Here is a 15,724-nt window from a genome sequence, read left to right on the forward strand (position 1 = left end):
AAACAAAAGCTGCACAAAATGCCACAAACTCACTAAAAGCTCCACAAAAATCACACAAATCAAGGGATGTCCGACAGTCAGTGTTGGATATTGTCCAACTCCTAATTGCCGATATCAACAGATACCGATATGCAGGCTTTTTCCAGTGGTGGAAACATAACTCAAACTTTTTACTTAAATAAAAGTAGGCAATACTGCAATATAGAAATACTCCGTTACAATTCAACATGTACTCGAGTAAAGGTACAAAGGTTTTGGTATAAAATGTACTTAAAATACCAAAAGTAATTATTAATAATGACTCATGCAAAATGTCTCATCTAAAATGATCTAATCTCTCACAAGCTCACATGTGTCTTATTGTATTGTGAGCTTGTATAGATGTTTTTAATGTAAAAGAATAAATAAAGTAAAATTAAGGGTTAGGGTTATTCATTTTTAATGCCTTATCGGCCGATAATATCGGACATCCCTAACAAAAACATATCAAACGTGTCAATACATTTCAAAGAATGCCACAAGTGGCACTAAAACTTCACCAATAAATAAAGAAACATCCACATGTTCCATAAATTAAATGCCACAAAGGTTTGCCGAAAAAATGAAGAAATTACAAAAAATAAGTTTCTTAAACATCTTCTGCCGTATGTCCATAGAACTTCAGCTCTGTTGCAGCAAGCCAGTACAATGTCATTGTCTAGGTCACCTAAGCCACGATCACCATTCGGTGGCCGGTATTTGGGGCAAATGGTCATTACGTGTTCCACAGTCTGTAGTGGATCCTCGCATTCACAGTGGGCACTGTCCGAGATGTCCCACTTCTGCAGGGGAGGTGCTGGCAAAGAACATATTTGGGGTCCTCAATGTATTCCACTGGTCCCTCTGTCTTGCCTTCACCCAGGATGCCTTGGAGGTGTCAGCTGGTGTTGTGTGGAGCAGTTCCTGGGCCTGTGTGGCAAAGGGGCACAGTGACTTGAGGCACGTGTGCTGTGGCAAAGGTCGCCGTGACTTGGTGTGTGTGTGTGTGTGTGTTGTGGCAAAGGGCACCGTGACTTGAGGCACGTGTGCTGTGGTGTCTCTGACGACCTTGTGGAGGAGATGGCTGGGATTCACTCAGCTGTGCCTTCCCGGTGAGGGCCAGCGTGGCTGCTTCTCGTCTGACCTCTGTTGGAGTGATTCCAGCGAGAACAGGCAGGCAGTTTGTTTGGGGTGGCCCATCCGGTGTTGAGGGCAGCATCCAGCTTCTTGACATGAGAGCTACGGCTCCAGACTGGGACACAGTACTCGGGTCGTCTGCATAGCCATACTTCATTGATGTTGTTGCAGGGAGGTCATGGATGTAGCTGTTAGTGTTGAACAGCAGTTACTGGTGTGGAACCGAAAAGCTTCACAAACATGCCAAAAAATTCTAGTTTTGAACCTTTTTAATCTAGTTTATTTTCAAATTTGTTTTTACTGTTTTGTGAAGCAACTTTGGGTACCTTGAAAAGTGCTATATAAATTGTATGTATTATAAAAAAACAGACACACAGCAATTGTCGCCACACAGACATCACAAATTCCTATTGGCAGCAGCAACAAGTGAGTGATGTGCAAAGCCATTCATAGACTATAACCACCATGTCTTCATTCCAGATGCTGCGAGGCTCAACCGGAGCCCCTACAGGTGGACATCTGCAGTTCTCGCTGTCCATGGATGAATCTGCATGGGGGGCTCTGAAGGCGGCTCAAAGTAAGAAACCACTTAGACTTTTCTATTACTGCGAGTGGTATGGTCTGCTTCTGTTTTAAATGTTCTCTATACATTTTGTGTATGATGTGAAAGGACACAATGTACATATATCTGGCTCTTGGTCACTTAAATTAATCTTTCGTTCTTTCTTTCTTAGGGTGGATGGGTCGTGGTAGACGTCGTGGAAGGACAGAGATCCGTTCCAAAGCTTCCCTCCCGGGCGTTTCCTCTGAGGACTTCTGATGAGCTGTGAGTAGGAATATTTCTTGTTGGGATGGATATCTGTTGTACTGTTATGGTACGAAGTATAGCATGGCAGTATGATTCCTCCTAGTGGCACTGGTTGAATGTCTGTCAGCTCTCCAAGCTAATCAAAGTCTTAATGACACTTTTTTTTAACCACTTCAACCCCAGCATCTCTATTCTGGGGGGAGCGTTCAGCCAAATTAGCAGATCTACAAGCTCACACCGCATTGCGACGTGTTGTGAGCTTGTAGATCTGCTATGTTTGGCAAATCAATTTGTGTAGAGTGAAATCGGAGCATATACCAAATACTCTCTTTAAAGGTCTGTTTTATCAAATCTATAGAGGGTTTAAGTGGTTCTGAATATGCAGCTCAACAAAAGCTAATGTAGTCTTTATTTCTTTCTTTCTTAGGACGGAGATCTGTGTAGATGCCGGAGGACTTCGGACCTGGGCCTGCCCGGTGAGGAACCGCACAGTAAGAACCGGCCTTTCACGATTATGAGGTTTCTTTTTACTGGACGATTATTGTCGCTCTAGTAAATTGCAATTAAATATTTAAGTGTGGCCCGGACGGTTAGCTCAACTGTCTGGGCACCTATGCTGCCAAGCCAGCCGGACGGCGTGCTGCGGGTTCGACTCCCGACGGCCACTGCTGGACAGGGTACACGCACACACACACACACACACACATGCACACACAGAGCAAAGCTAATTTGGTGTGTTTTTTCTTTGTTAGAATGGAGATATCGATAGACGAGCTGATGTTCCCGGACAGAGATCCGTTCCAAAGCTCCCCCCCCCCCCCCCCCCCCCCGGGGGCTTCCTCAGAGGACTCTGATGAGCTGTGAGTAGGAATAGTTCTTTCTTGTTTCTGAGGATGGATAACTGCTTTTTTACTGTTATGGCACGAAGAATGGCATCATTTACTACAGTCATCCAAATGTTTTAAATATTTTATGATAAATCTAAATGACTCTGCACAATAGTTTGAGAGTCAATATCTCATCTGCTTTTAGAAGCACTTGAATAAAAAATGACAAAAGATGTTGAGGACTGTACATGTGTTGATGCCTCCTAGTGGCACTGTGGTTGAATGTCTGTCAGCCTTCCAAGCTAATCAAAGTCTTAAAACCCCAGCATCCCTATTCTGGGGGGAGCGTTCAGCAAAAAATAGCAGATCTACAAGCTCACACCGCGTTGCAACGTGTTGTGAGCTTGTAGAGCTAATGCTTTCTTCTTTCTCTCTCAGGATGGAAATGGCAGACGCAGCTGAAGCCTCTAGAGATCTGCAGGTCTGTCCATGGATGGATGGGAGGACGGAGATCTGGGTAGACGTCGCTGGAACGCCACTGCTGGACAGGGTACACGCACACACACACACACACACACACACGCACACACAGAGCAAAGCTAATTTGGTGTGTTTTTTTCTTTTCTTTCTTTGTTAGAATGGAGATATCGATAGACGAGCTGATGTTCCTGGACAGAGATCCGTTCCAAAGGCCCCCCCCCCGGGGGCTTCCTCAGAGGACTCTGATGAGCTGTGAGTAGGAATAGTTCTTTCTTGTTTCTGAGGATGAATAACTGCTTTTGTACTGTTATGGCACGAAGAATGGCATCATTTACTACAGTCATCCAAATGTTTTAAATATTTTATGATAAATCTAAATGACTCTGCACAATAGTTTGAGAGTCAATATCTCATCTGCTTTTAGAAGCACTTGAATAAAAAATGACAAAAGATGTTGAGGACTATACATGTGTTGATGCCTCCTAGTGGCACTGAGGTTGAATGTCTGTCAGCCTTCCAAGCTAATCAAAGTCTAATCAAAGTCTTAATGACACTACCACTTCAACCCCAGCATCCCTATTCTGAGGGAGCGTTCAGCAAAAATAGCAGATCTACAAGCTCACACCGCGTTGCAACGTGTTGTGAGCTTGTAGAGCTAATGCTTTCTTCTTTCTCTCTCAGGATGGAAATGGCAGTAGACGCAGCTGGAGCCTCTAGAGATCTGCAGGTCTGTCCATGGATGGATGGGAGGACGGAGATCTGGGTAGACGCTGGAGGACTTCGGACCTGGGCCTGGATGGATGGGAGGACAGAGGACGGAGATCTGGGTAGACGCTGGAGGACTTCCGACCTGGGCCTGGATGGATGGGAGGACAGAGGACGGAGATCTGGGTAGACGCTGGAGGACTTCCGACCTGGGCCTGGATGGATGGGAGGACAGAGGACGGAGTTCTGTGTAGACGCTGGAGGACTTCGGACCTGGGCCTGGATGGATGGGAGGACAGAGGGCGGAGATCTGGGTAGACGCTGGAGGACTTCGGAGAGGAACTCAACATATACGAACCGCTTCGGTGAGGAACTCGACAGTACGAACCGCTTTAGGGTTGGGGCTTTTTTATAGGCTTTATAGTAAAAAGCCAATAATCGTCCGTTGCCGATAATCGGTCAATCCCTATTCTTAAACGTTACTGTAAGTGCATGTGTATGTTGTGACAGGACACACACCCACACACACAGCAAAGCTAATTTGGGGTGCGTGTGTGTCTGTCTGTCTGTCTTTCGTTCTTTGTTCTTCTTCAACCCCAGCATCCCTATTCTGAGGGAGCGTTCAGCAAAAATAGCAGATCTACAAGCTCACACCGCGTTGCAACGTGTTGTGAGCTTGTAGAGCTAATGCTTTCTTCTTTCTCTCTCAGGATGGAAATGGCAGTAGACGCAGCTGGAGCCTCTAGAGATCTGCAGGTCTGTCCATGGATGGATGGGAGGACGGAGATCTGGGTAGACGCTGGAGGACTTCGGACCTGGGCCTGGATGGATGGGAGGACAGAGGACGGAGATCTGGGTAGACGCTGGAGGACTTCCGACCTGGGCCTGGATGGATGGTAGGACAGAGGACGGAGATCTGGGTAGACGCTGGAGGACTTCGGAGAGGAACTCAACATATACGAACCGCTTCGGTGAGGAACTCGACAGTACGAACCGCTTTAGGGTTGGGGCTTTTTTATAGGCTTTATAGTAAAAAGCCAATAATCGTCCGTTGCCGATAATCGGTCAATCCCTATTCTTAAACGTTACTGTAAGTGCATGTGTATGTTGTGACAGGACACACACCCACACACACAGCAAAGCTAATTTGGGGTGCGTGTGTGTCTGTCTGTCTGTCTTTCGTTCTTTGTTAGAATGGAGATCTCAGCCGATGCCCGAGATCCGAAGCTTTCCCTGGGTGTTTCCGCTGAGGACTTCTGGGTCGCTGGGAGGCTCGGATGGAGCTGGAAGGTTCGGTAGACATCACTGGAACCCGTTTAGGCCTGTCGGAATTTGAGGTTTTATAATGGCCGATTTAATTGTTTCTCAAATAAATTACTAGTAACAATTTAATTGCGTCATAACATAACATTCTAAATAAAACTTTGGCTTTTGTAGGCTTTGTAAACAAAAAGCTGCACATGGCATAATTCAACAACTTTATACACTAAAAGAGAAGAAAATTACAAAGTGACACGTTTAGAGCTTGTAGACCGGTTGCTTCCATTATTTCTTTAAAATGTTTGACAATATATGAACATTTTCAACATGGAGACGATTATGACTAATCTCTAAAAAAAGTATCTCAAATACTTGGCGATTAGGTAATTGTGACAGGCCTAAATCCTTCTAGTTGTGTTTTTTTATATCATGTTCTGTAATCAGTTAGGGTTGACTATAGACTTTTTTTAGGAACAAGATCATCATGCCGGTGAAGAGCACGTTTCTAGCCGATGGAGCAACTATTTCTGATCACCTTTGGAGTTACATCACAGCAAGGTAACTATACAACACACGCACACACACTATGATCATGACATGACATCAGCTTGTGACTGCAACTTATTCCTGTTCGCAGATGACTCGGCACTGCTAGTCTCGGACAGGAACAAACTGCAGGTTGAAAAGGCCCTCAGCTCTGAACTCGGTAGAATCTGCACCTGGCTCGCTGATAACAAACTATCTTTACACCTGGGAAAAACTGAATCCATTCTCTTTGGATCTAATAGTAATCTCAGCAAGGCAAATGGCTTCTTGGTTAGAGTTGGTGACAATGTTATCACACGTAAAGATGAAATTACCTACCTAGGTTCCATCCTGGAGGCTAATCTTTCCGGTGATAAAATGGCCACCAACGTAATCAAAAAAGTCAACCAAAGAACAAGATTCCTTTACAGGATCTCCTCACTGGTCAACAAAAACACCTTGAAGACCTTAACAGGAGCCCTCGTACAAGGTTTCTTTGACTATGCATGCACCTCCTGGTACCACAGCACCTCAAAGGCCCTTAAAACTAGGCTCCAGACCTCCCAAAACAAACTGGTCAGGCTCCTACTTGGCCTCACCCCCCGAACCTACCTCACTCCTGCCCACTTTGACAGGCTGGAATGGCTTAGGGTCGACGACAGAGTACAGCATCTTGCAATGGGTCTGGTCCACAAGATTCGATACACCACCAAGATACCCATGTACCTGTCTAGATACTTCCTTTATGTTAACGAAGTCCACACCCACAACACCAGAGGGAGTGCAACGAACCATGTACAACCCAGATTCGGCACAAACAAGGGACTAAATTATTTTCACTCCTATGCCACCAAAATGTGGAACGCCCTACCAACAGTCATTAAGACATGTGAATCCCTTGACTCCCTTTTTCCCCTCACTGTATACGTTTATTTTCCCTTTTTACCTCCTTTATGATGAATTCCTGTAGTGTTCTTTGACTATATAGAAGTGTCTTTGTACGTCTCTAAATGTTTTGAAGAATTGAACATGGTGGACCCTCTTGTAAACAAGTGTAATGCTTAATTGGGTCGTCCACTTGCAGTTAACAGTCTTTGTATTGTGTTTGTGCTTGACATGTACTGTAATTCTGCAAACTGTTAATAAATATTTCAATCAATATTGTTTTATGAACAAAGTAGTAATGAGCATTTCTTTCTTTTCTTTAGGACGTTGCTGGTCTCCTGTGTGGCTCCATCTGGAGGTCACCAGGGTTCTGAGTCACTCAGATCCTGACTGGTAGTGGTGATATGTAGATGTGATCAATCAGGGCTCTAAACTATCAAATAATAAACCAATATAAATAACTAGATAATAATATAAATAAATGGATAAAACGAACGATAAAAAAATAGATTATAGTAAAATAAAAGTAAATTAAAATAGTAAAATAAAAGTAAATTAAAATTAGTAATAGCATAGTAATGGATAAAATAAATATAATTAGTAATATAGACAATAATACATAAAATAAATTAAATTATCAATATAGTAATGCATAAAATTAGTAATAACAGTAATACATAAAATAAATAAATGCATAAAAAATAAAATGAGTAATAACAGTAATACATAAAACAAATACTATTTGTAATGCATGAAGTAAAATTAGTAATAACATAGTAATACATCAAATAAATACAATTAGTAATATAGTTATACATAAAATTAGTAATAACATAGTAATATATAAAATACAATTAATACATAAAATAAATTCAATTACTTTGTGTTGTTATAGAATGACTTAAAAAAACAAACAAAAAATATCAATCACATCTACATATCACAACCAGGCTATATTGCCAGCAGGCAGGTGGACTGTAGACTCACTACAGCTGTTGCGTGGCTAGTCTGCTATCCGCGAACGTCTCCACGCTGGTTTCCTAAATGAGGGATATAAGTGCTGTTGGCACTCTGGACTCTGAATTCTGCGATCATGTGCTTCAGAAGAATGATGCTGCGTCACCTGTGCGGTGACAATTTCCGGTCTTTGGAAAGCTGTGACGTTTGCAGCTGTTCTGTCAAGATGGCCAATCTGCAAGCTGAGCTTGTGGATGAGATGTGCAATAGCCTAGTGCTTTGTGTTTGAGCCCTGTGCAGGAGCTACAAGACTGCCGGTTTGGATTGCTCTGTGCAGTTTTAACCACGTGACGCCTGCAGCACACTGTCAAGTGTGCAGGTGGACAGTTCTGAGCGGACGGCTTCGCCTTGTTTGTTGTTATAAAACTGTGGTGACGCTGTGTAACGTAGGCCTGAGGGCGGTTGCTCTGATAGACTTAAAGAGAGCCTTGTAGGAATTTTTTTACCTGATATGTGATTTCAGGGTCGTTTCGCCTACTTCTACGTCCGGAGAGTTGTGATATTGGTTTTGAGTTCTTAAATGAATAAATGGGGGAAATGTCAAGGAAATGTGGAATGCTTGTACAATTAAGGACGTCATAAACCAAGCCATGAGAAGCTGTTGTCTGTGACATGTGTGGTTCTGAAGGGGTCTTCTGATGTCATGTATACAAGACCCACCCACCCCTGGGGGGGGGGGGGGGTAATAATGTATTTAAGCTAAAGCCTGACTGAGATGTGTTGAGTCAGTACGGTGTTCCATTGTAACGCGTCACTGCTGTCTCCGTATTCGAATACATTCTATTCCAATACTCTGAAACTCTGAATTGTGTCTGTCTCATTATTGTTGTTTCAACTATGTTATAAGTGCTCACCGACAGATTTCTTTAACATGTCATATATCTGTAAATATTCATTATTTTCTTGTTAATAAATTATTGCATTTATACCCGGGTGTCCGTTATGTGTCCATTACCCTTAGATCGCGCCACCGCGGATTTATTTATTTCCCAAATGGTCTAAAAATGAGTTATTTAGCGTACTTTTACCAATTAATTAGCCTATACACAGACAACGACTGATTAGCCTATTTTGGACGATATGGGTCTTTTCTAGAGTCAGTGTGTTTAGTCTCACTATAGTCTGTGTAGATTACCCGGCGGTGTTGCTGCCCCTCCCGGGAGTCGCGGCTCATGGCTCTTCACAGACGGCACAGAGACAGCAGTCACTCCGCTGAACGTGTCAGTGTTGCTGCAGTGGTGTGAACCGTGCGGGCACTGGTGGTGGTGCTGAGTTCTGACAGCCGAGTCATAGCTTCTTCTTCTGAATTACTTTATCTTTGCCTTGGAAAATACATTTTGCGTTTTGCTGTTTCCCAAAACAAACCAGCGCGCGCTACTTTTTTCTACAAAGCGACTGGAAGTGGACGAGGTTTACAGACATACCAATAGTAGCCAATCATATGCTGATTAGGCCAGTTGCTGTATAGCCTACCTACCCGATCACCAGGGAGCAGCAACAACACACACACACACACACACACACTACACACACAATAGCCTTCTATATAATGCTGCGCACATATATTATATATATTTAAAAAAATACCCAGCATAATTTTTGGGAAGGCTAAGGGTCGATTCATACTCCTATTTTAGAGCCGAATAAAAGTCGGTTCGGCGCTGTAGAGCCTACAATTTGACGTCATTTGAGGTTCGGGGGGGCGGGTACCGTCCTAAAGTCGGCTCTTCGGTGCTACTGAAATTTTCTGACGAGCCGAAATCATTTCGGCACTACAGCGCCGAAACAGGAGTATGAATCGGCCCTAAGCCTTCCCTAGCCTTACACACCCGCCGCCTATGGGCACTGTACTGTAGGCATATAATACCTGCGGCTAGGTGAAAACAAAAGAAACCTGATTAGCATTTGAGTACTTTTAACACCTCTGAACAGCCTGCGGAGAGGTTCACATTTTCGGAATTTTGCGACGGAGTCACAGAGGGTCAATAATTCCCAGAAAATCTGTAATGTTAATATAAAATGTCCACGAAAATCTTCATGGGGGCTAAAAGGGGCTATTTAATTCTTCATGGGGGCTACAGCCCCATAGCCCCCACAGACTCGACGTCGTTGCCCAAGCAGCTCTAAACTGCATTAAAATTTTGTCTATTTGAGGTGAGTGGGCACAGGGGAGCACAACGTGAACTATTATATATTAAATGAGACAAAGGTGCATACTATATACTCAAGGGGTTAACATGCTGCATTACTATGTGGGCGTGTGTGCAAGTCCCACACGTCATTCGCCGATGCGGCAGTCAGCTGACCAATTTGGCAGGCTACTTAAGCTCACTAGACGGCATGCTCTTCCTGCCTGGGCAGCGACTCACTGAGGGGGGTTTTGTGTGTCGGACTCGGCAGAGGACTCTGATAATGAAAGTTGAGATTGAAATGATGGATTCAAGCAAGAAAAGAAAAGGAAGAAAGGATCAAACAGCTCAGAAAATGACAAGGAAGAGAGATATTGTATTGGGATGAGGGCGGAGTCGCAGGTCGATGGCATTTTCAAGGATCAACATGCTCTGGGAGTGTTTGTGGAAAAGAAAGTGGGGGGAATTAAATCGCTAAGGATTGCTAGGAGCGGGCTGGTGATTTTTGAGTGTAGCGCTAGGCAGGTGGCTTTAAGCATCAGCAGGTATGGGAAGCATCAAGTGAGTACTTTTCGACTTGTTGAAGGAAAACGCTGCAAGGGAGTTGTAAGCGGGGTGCCATTGTCAATACAGCCACAGTATTTTTTTAACCTTATTCAGGGATTCTGTGAGGCAAAAAGAATGTCAAGATTCAGGGAGGGGAAACGCGAGTTTGACTTTTTCAGGAGATCTACCTCAGAGAGTGTACGTGAGTTACATGAGTTTCAGGGTTAGGCCATATGAGAGAGCACCGCTCAGGTGCTTTTGTTGCCAACGTTATGGGCATGTGGCAGCAGTGTGCAGGGAGAACAGACGGTGTGGAAGGTGTGGGGAGGAAAAATGCGAAGGAGAGGAATGTAAAGAAGGGCAGGGAGAAGAAAAGTGTGTACATTGTGGTGGGGGTCACTACGCCGGATCAGCTGGGTGTCCTAGGAGAGAGAAGGAGGTAATGGTGAGCAGGGTTCGAGCAGAAGTGAAGGGGTTGTCGTATGCCGAAGTGGTAAAGAGAGTGGAGAGGAGCAAGGACAATAATGGAAAAGCGGCAGTGGAAGTACAGCAGGCAAGTGAGGGGAAAAGTAATGTAGGCGTAAGTGATACTGATAACATCTGTATGGACAAGAAGCGATTCTTGGCATTCATTGCGATGATCATCAATTGTGCGGCGGACATACAAACTAAGTCGGAGCGAATTAAGATGGTGTTGGAAGCGGCGAGGAGATTCCTAGATGTATGTGATGTCACTGCAGAAGACATGGATAGTACATTGAGAGAAGAATTCACACCATCTCAGGCCTCAGGGTCTGGTATGTAGCGCACAGAATGGACAATGTGGGTGGGGATCACTTTGGAGTGGGCACTATTAAGTTTGTACAGGGCGATGATGATACGTTATGGATATAAGTTTTAGTTTTGTCTGATCCACACATGGATCAGAAGGTGGCGGTTATGCACCAAAATCTGGATGCCAACCGCCGTTAAACAAAAAAAAAAGAAGAAGAAGAAGAAGCTCTTCCTGCCTTCCTCTGCTCATGGTTCCCGGTTGTATGTGATGTATTCTCCCACTACCACCCCAGCACCACCGGTGGGCTCTGCTATTTATGCTCCCCATGGGGACACGTGTTGAAATGAGCAGATTTAAAAGCTCACAACGTACAGCGGAGGCGTCGCGTTGTGAGCTTGTAGATCCGCAATTCTCGACACGACCCTGTGGTCCTAAAATCAATTTAGGTTAAGAGAGGTGCGCAATCTTTAGCAGGATATAAACACATTAATTATTGGCTATTATTATACAACCTGTAATCTAGTTAAGAGTAGATAAAATTACGGCTGCTGGCTATTGTTTTGCTAGCTTGTTAACTGTCTGTCTGTCTGTCTGAAGGCACAGCACAACAAGAAAAGGACCTCCACAGTGCCACAGAAACAAAAAGGCAACTGAGAAAGGAGAGACCTACCACCAAGACGGCTCCTCACACCACCCCCATGACAACCATTCACATATGCACCCACTGCAACAGAGACTGTGGATCAAGAATTGGCCTCTTTTTTCTCAATAAAGACAACCTTGAATGCACAATGTCATTGTGATTTAAGGACATTTGGCAGCTGTTTTTTTTTTGATTGATTTAAATATTTATTAACAGTTTGTAGAATTACAGTACATTTCAAGCACAAACTCAATACAGAGACTGTCAACTGTGAGTGGACGACCCAATTAAGCATTATACTTGTTTACAACAGGGTCCACATTGTTCAATTCATCAAAACATATAGAGACATACAAATAGACACTTCTATGTAGTTAAAGAACAGAACAGGAATTCATCATATATAAGCAAAAAGGGAAAAGATACATATACAGTGAGGGGGAAAAAGGGGGGGGGGGTGGGGTGGGGGAGGAATCAGATTTTACAGAGGCCAGTTTCGAATTGCAGCCATCCGTAGGTGTCCTTTGAGAGCGGCTTTGAAGGAGTCAAGGGATTCACATGTCTTAATGACTGTTGGTAGGGCGTTCCACATTTTGGTGGCATAGGAGCGAAAAGAATTTAGTCCCTGGTTTGTGCCGAATCTGGGTTGTACATGGTTTGTTGCACTCCCTCTGGTGTTGTGGGTGTGGACTTCGTTTACATTAAGGAAGTATTTAGACAGGTACATGGGTATCTTAGTGGTGTATCGAATCTTGTGGACCAGACCCATTGCAAGATGCTGTACTCTGTCGTCGACCCTAAGCCATCCCAGCCTGTCAAAGTGGGCAGGGGTGAGGTGGGTTTGGGGGGTGAGGCCAAGTAGGAGCCTGACCAGTTTGTTTTGGGAGGTCTGGAGCCTTGTTTTAAGGGCCTTTGAGGTGCTGTGGTACCAAGAGGTGGATGCATAGTCAAAGAAACCTTGTACGAGGGCTCCTGTTAAGGTCTTCAAAGTGTTTTTGTTGACCAGTGAGGAGATCCTGTAAAGGAATCTTGTTCTTTGATTGACTTTTTTGATTACGTTGGTGGCCATTTTATCACCGGAAAGATTAGCCTCCAGGATGGAACCTAGGTAGGTAATTTCATCTTTTCGTGTGATAATGTTGTCACCCACTCTAACCAAGAAGCCATCTGCCTTGCTGAGATTACTATTTGATCCGAAGAGAATGGATTCAGTTTTTCCCAGGTGTAATGATAGTTTGTTATCAGCGAGCCAGGTGCAGATTCTACCGAGTTCAGAGCTGAGGGTCTTTTCAACCTGCAGTTTGTTCTTGTCCGAGACCAGCAGTGCTGAGTCGTCTGCGAACAGGAACAAGTTGCAGTCACAAGCTGATGTCATGTCGTTAACATATATTAGGAACAGTAAAGGCCTGTCATACAGGGAATGCACGTTTATGTTGTGGACAACATTTATTTTGCAGGAGAGGAATGTAGTACGGTACCTACAAGGATTGTGCTTGGCTATACTGGTAAATTCTACCTGAAAAGTTAATGTCATGCCTGTAAAAGAAAGTCTAATATTAAGTATTGTGTTCACAGTATACCGGTCTGTAGATGGTTTCCACCACCCACCAATAGGTGGCAGTGCTAGGTCACAGTAGTAGTTTAAGGAATGCCTATGGCTTGTGTGGGGTCACGTCACACATTCCGGAAAAAAAAAGACTAGAGACAACCACGTTGTGATTTGATTTTGTTGCTTGTGTAAAACGTGAATGATTATTTTATACACAAAAATCGTGTGCAAGACTGCAATTGGACCCGAGTGTAATACGCACAGCTAGAGGGCGCTCGCAAATGTGTTATTACCACATCACTGTGCTTGTCGGGCCTATCTTGGCCAGTCAGCATACAGTGCTGGGATAGGAGGCCATAACAACCACCCAACCAACCAGGCGTTGTGCTGCTATGGGGGAAATACCTAACCGAACCGAGGAGAACAAAAACGCTTTAGTTTAAATTGTCGCAGAAAACACCGCAAATGTGTCGAAAAGTCGATGTAAGTGGGAATCCTAACAGATCGGGAACGGACCGTGGACGCTGACGTCGATCCGTGCGTAATGATTGGAGTTGGAAAAAGAAGGTGTTGAGCTGCATTTTTTTTTCTCCCAGCCAGGGAGAACTTGAGTCGGCTGCTGTACTGGGTCACAACTACGGAAGCTACGAGGGCTAAAGCAGACGAATAATGGGTCGATCGCTCTCGAGTTTGTGGTAAATAATGTCCAAATACGCTTCCAACAGTTGTGTTTAATGTCACTTGAAGTGAATCTTCTTCGCTGGGGTGAATTAAGTCACAGCGACACAACACAACACATAGCCTACCTTTTAGCCAGGGCTATTAGGATATGCTACTAATTACAGGGCTCTGGGTGGATATTTTTTCGTGTGGCTGGGCTGTAACAAAATATGTGGACTACTCCTCGCATATTTTCAGGCTATAAAGCAAACATCCCACGTATTTGTTCTGATAATCACTTTTGATAGGGTTTCCGCTGTGCAACGACAGCCTACAAGAAGCCTAAAGCAACAATAGCTCCGTGCTGGATGGTAGGCTACCAACAAAGCCTTTGCACATCATTGATTTTTATAAAAGCTGCATTCAGCACATGATAGGACCCGTTCCTTCCCAGTGGGCTCTGTGCATGATTGTATATTTTTGTGTAGTGGTTCAATATTAGCTTACATGTTGCTGGTTATTGCCACTGTGTCAAATAGTTGTTGATGGTTCATGCTATGGTAACACAAGTCTGTGAGATGACACATCCCCCGTATGTATCGAGATTCAATTGCTACATTCAAAACATTCAATGCCATTGCAGAGGGACTACATAATACTCCTCCTGGCTGTTTATAACACTTGGTCATACTTGGAAGTAGCCTACCGTGCTTTACGACTGCATATAATTCAGCTACTTTAGATAAGTGATAGAGGTGAACTGTGTTGCCCATGATTTAAGTGTTATGACTGGGTTTTTATTAAGTTATTGTTTTTTAGACTATGTACATTTTGTCTTCAGGTTTCATCATTGTAATGGCGAGGAGCCATATGCAGTGTTAATCCTTTGGTAATCTCAATGAAATTGTGTAAAGGCTCAGGATTCTGCAAGCCAAGCACCCCATTTAACAGGTACGCCCATTATTGCCTGCCTATCTTTAATGGCTTTGGGTGAATAGGTGTTTTGGTTGGACTTTATGAACATTCATTTTTTATCAGGTTGAGAATTTGCATAATGTCAGTGCTCCAGGGCTACATAATCACATGCAATTATTGCAGTCAGAGTTCTAGAATGACACAAGCCTAAGGGCTGTGTGCTCACAAGTACTTGTCTTGTTGCAGTAGTTGTTTGCGCTGGACTTTGGCCTGAATGCTGTTTACACTGGCCAACTGGATAGAGAACGTAACAAGACGCATTAGACTTGAGTTCACTTAAAACAGCTCTCATCACTGTGTTCCGAGAACACATTTATTCCATTTGGAGGTGGACCTTCTGGCTGTGTTTGTATGTATAGTCATTAAGAGTATGTGTGTGTGCTGCTGTGCACTCTGGTTAAAATTGATGCCCCTGTTAATTTTCCGTGGCAAGTTGACTGAGAGCCTTCTCGTTCATTCTTGTCTGTATTGATACGTCATAGACCCAAAGGTCATGATGCACTAGGAAGCATTTTAAAGCACTATATTACCTTTTTATTTGTGGGTCGGCATTTGTTTAAGCATCAGTGCAATAAACAAACTGGTTCTGTAGATATTTGGTATAATTGACATGCACTTTTTTCAGTGTTGTCAGAATGATGCTCAACTTTAAAGGGCTTTTTCACAGATTAGACTTTTGAAATAACTTATTTAATTTGATAATAGAAATCAATGGTGCCCTTATTGGGCTGAAAGTAGCCTTTTACCAAATTTTGAGTAATACATACTGTACGTCACATGTCATA

The 15,724-nt window shown here is 43.7% G+C and overlaps 2 protein-coding genes and 1 long non-coding RNA gene across 4 annotated transcripts in view; all 3 read left to right on the forward strand.

The window, feature by feature from the left end:
- Positions 1 to 741: 741 nt before the first annotated feature.
- Positions 742 to 4,165, forward strand: LOC308329715 (uncharacterized protein; the record flags this gene model as incomplete). The annotated part of the gene is made up of 7 exons (XM_080784213.1): positions 742 to 1,732; positions 1,890 to 1,981; positions 2,391 to 2,454; positions 2,716 to 2,823; positions 3,229 to 3,340; positions 3,428 to 3,522; positions 3,952 to 4,165. The coding sequence occupies exons 4-7, from the start codon at positions 2,717 to 2,719 to the stop codon at positions 4,163 to 4,165; spliced, it is 528 nt and encodes a 175-aa protein (XP_080640339.1). The 5' UTR covers positions 742 to 1,732; positions 1,890 to 1,981; positions 2,391 to 2,454; position 2,716.
- Positions 4,166 to 4,874: 709 nt separating this feature from the next.
- On the forward strand, positions 4,875 to 7,135 carry LOC308329038. The gene is made up of 4 exons (XR_013965354.1): positions 4,875 to 4,946; positions 5,169 to 5,265; positions 5,707 to 5,793; positions 6,969 to 7,135. It is a non-coding gene; the product is annotated as an uncharacterized lncRNA (long non-coding RNA).
- Positions 7,136 to 13,555: 6,420 nt separating this feature from the next.
- Positions 13,556 to 15,724, forward strand: part of btbd7 (BTB (POZ) domain containing 7) — a 29,645-nt gene continuing 27,476 nt past the window's right edge. Inside the window, exons 1-2 of one of the 2 annotated variants that reach the window (XM_080784453.1) lie at positions 13,556 to 13,999; positions 14,806 to 14,915. The gene's annotated coding sequence lies outside the window, so the exon portion shown is untranslated. The remainder of the gene's footprint in view (positions 14,000 to 14,805; positions 14,916 to 15,724) is intronic. The other variant, XM_080784452.1, reaches the window with a different exon arrangement.

This window comes from Protomyctophum bolini (genome assembly GCF_963924005.1).
Source record: "Protomyctophum bolini genome assembly, chromosome: 15".
NCBI lineage: Eukaryota > Metazoa > Chordata > Actinopteri > Myctophiformes > Myctophidae > Protomyctophum > Protomyctophum bolini.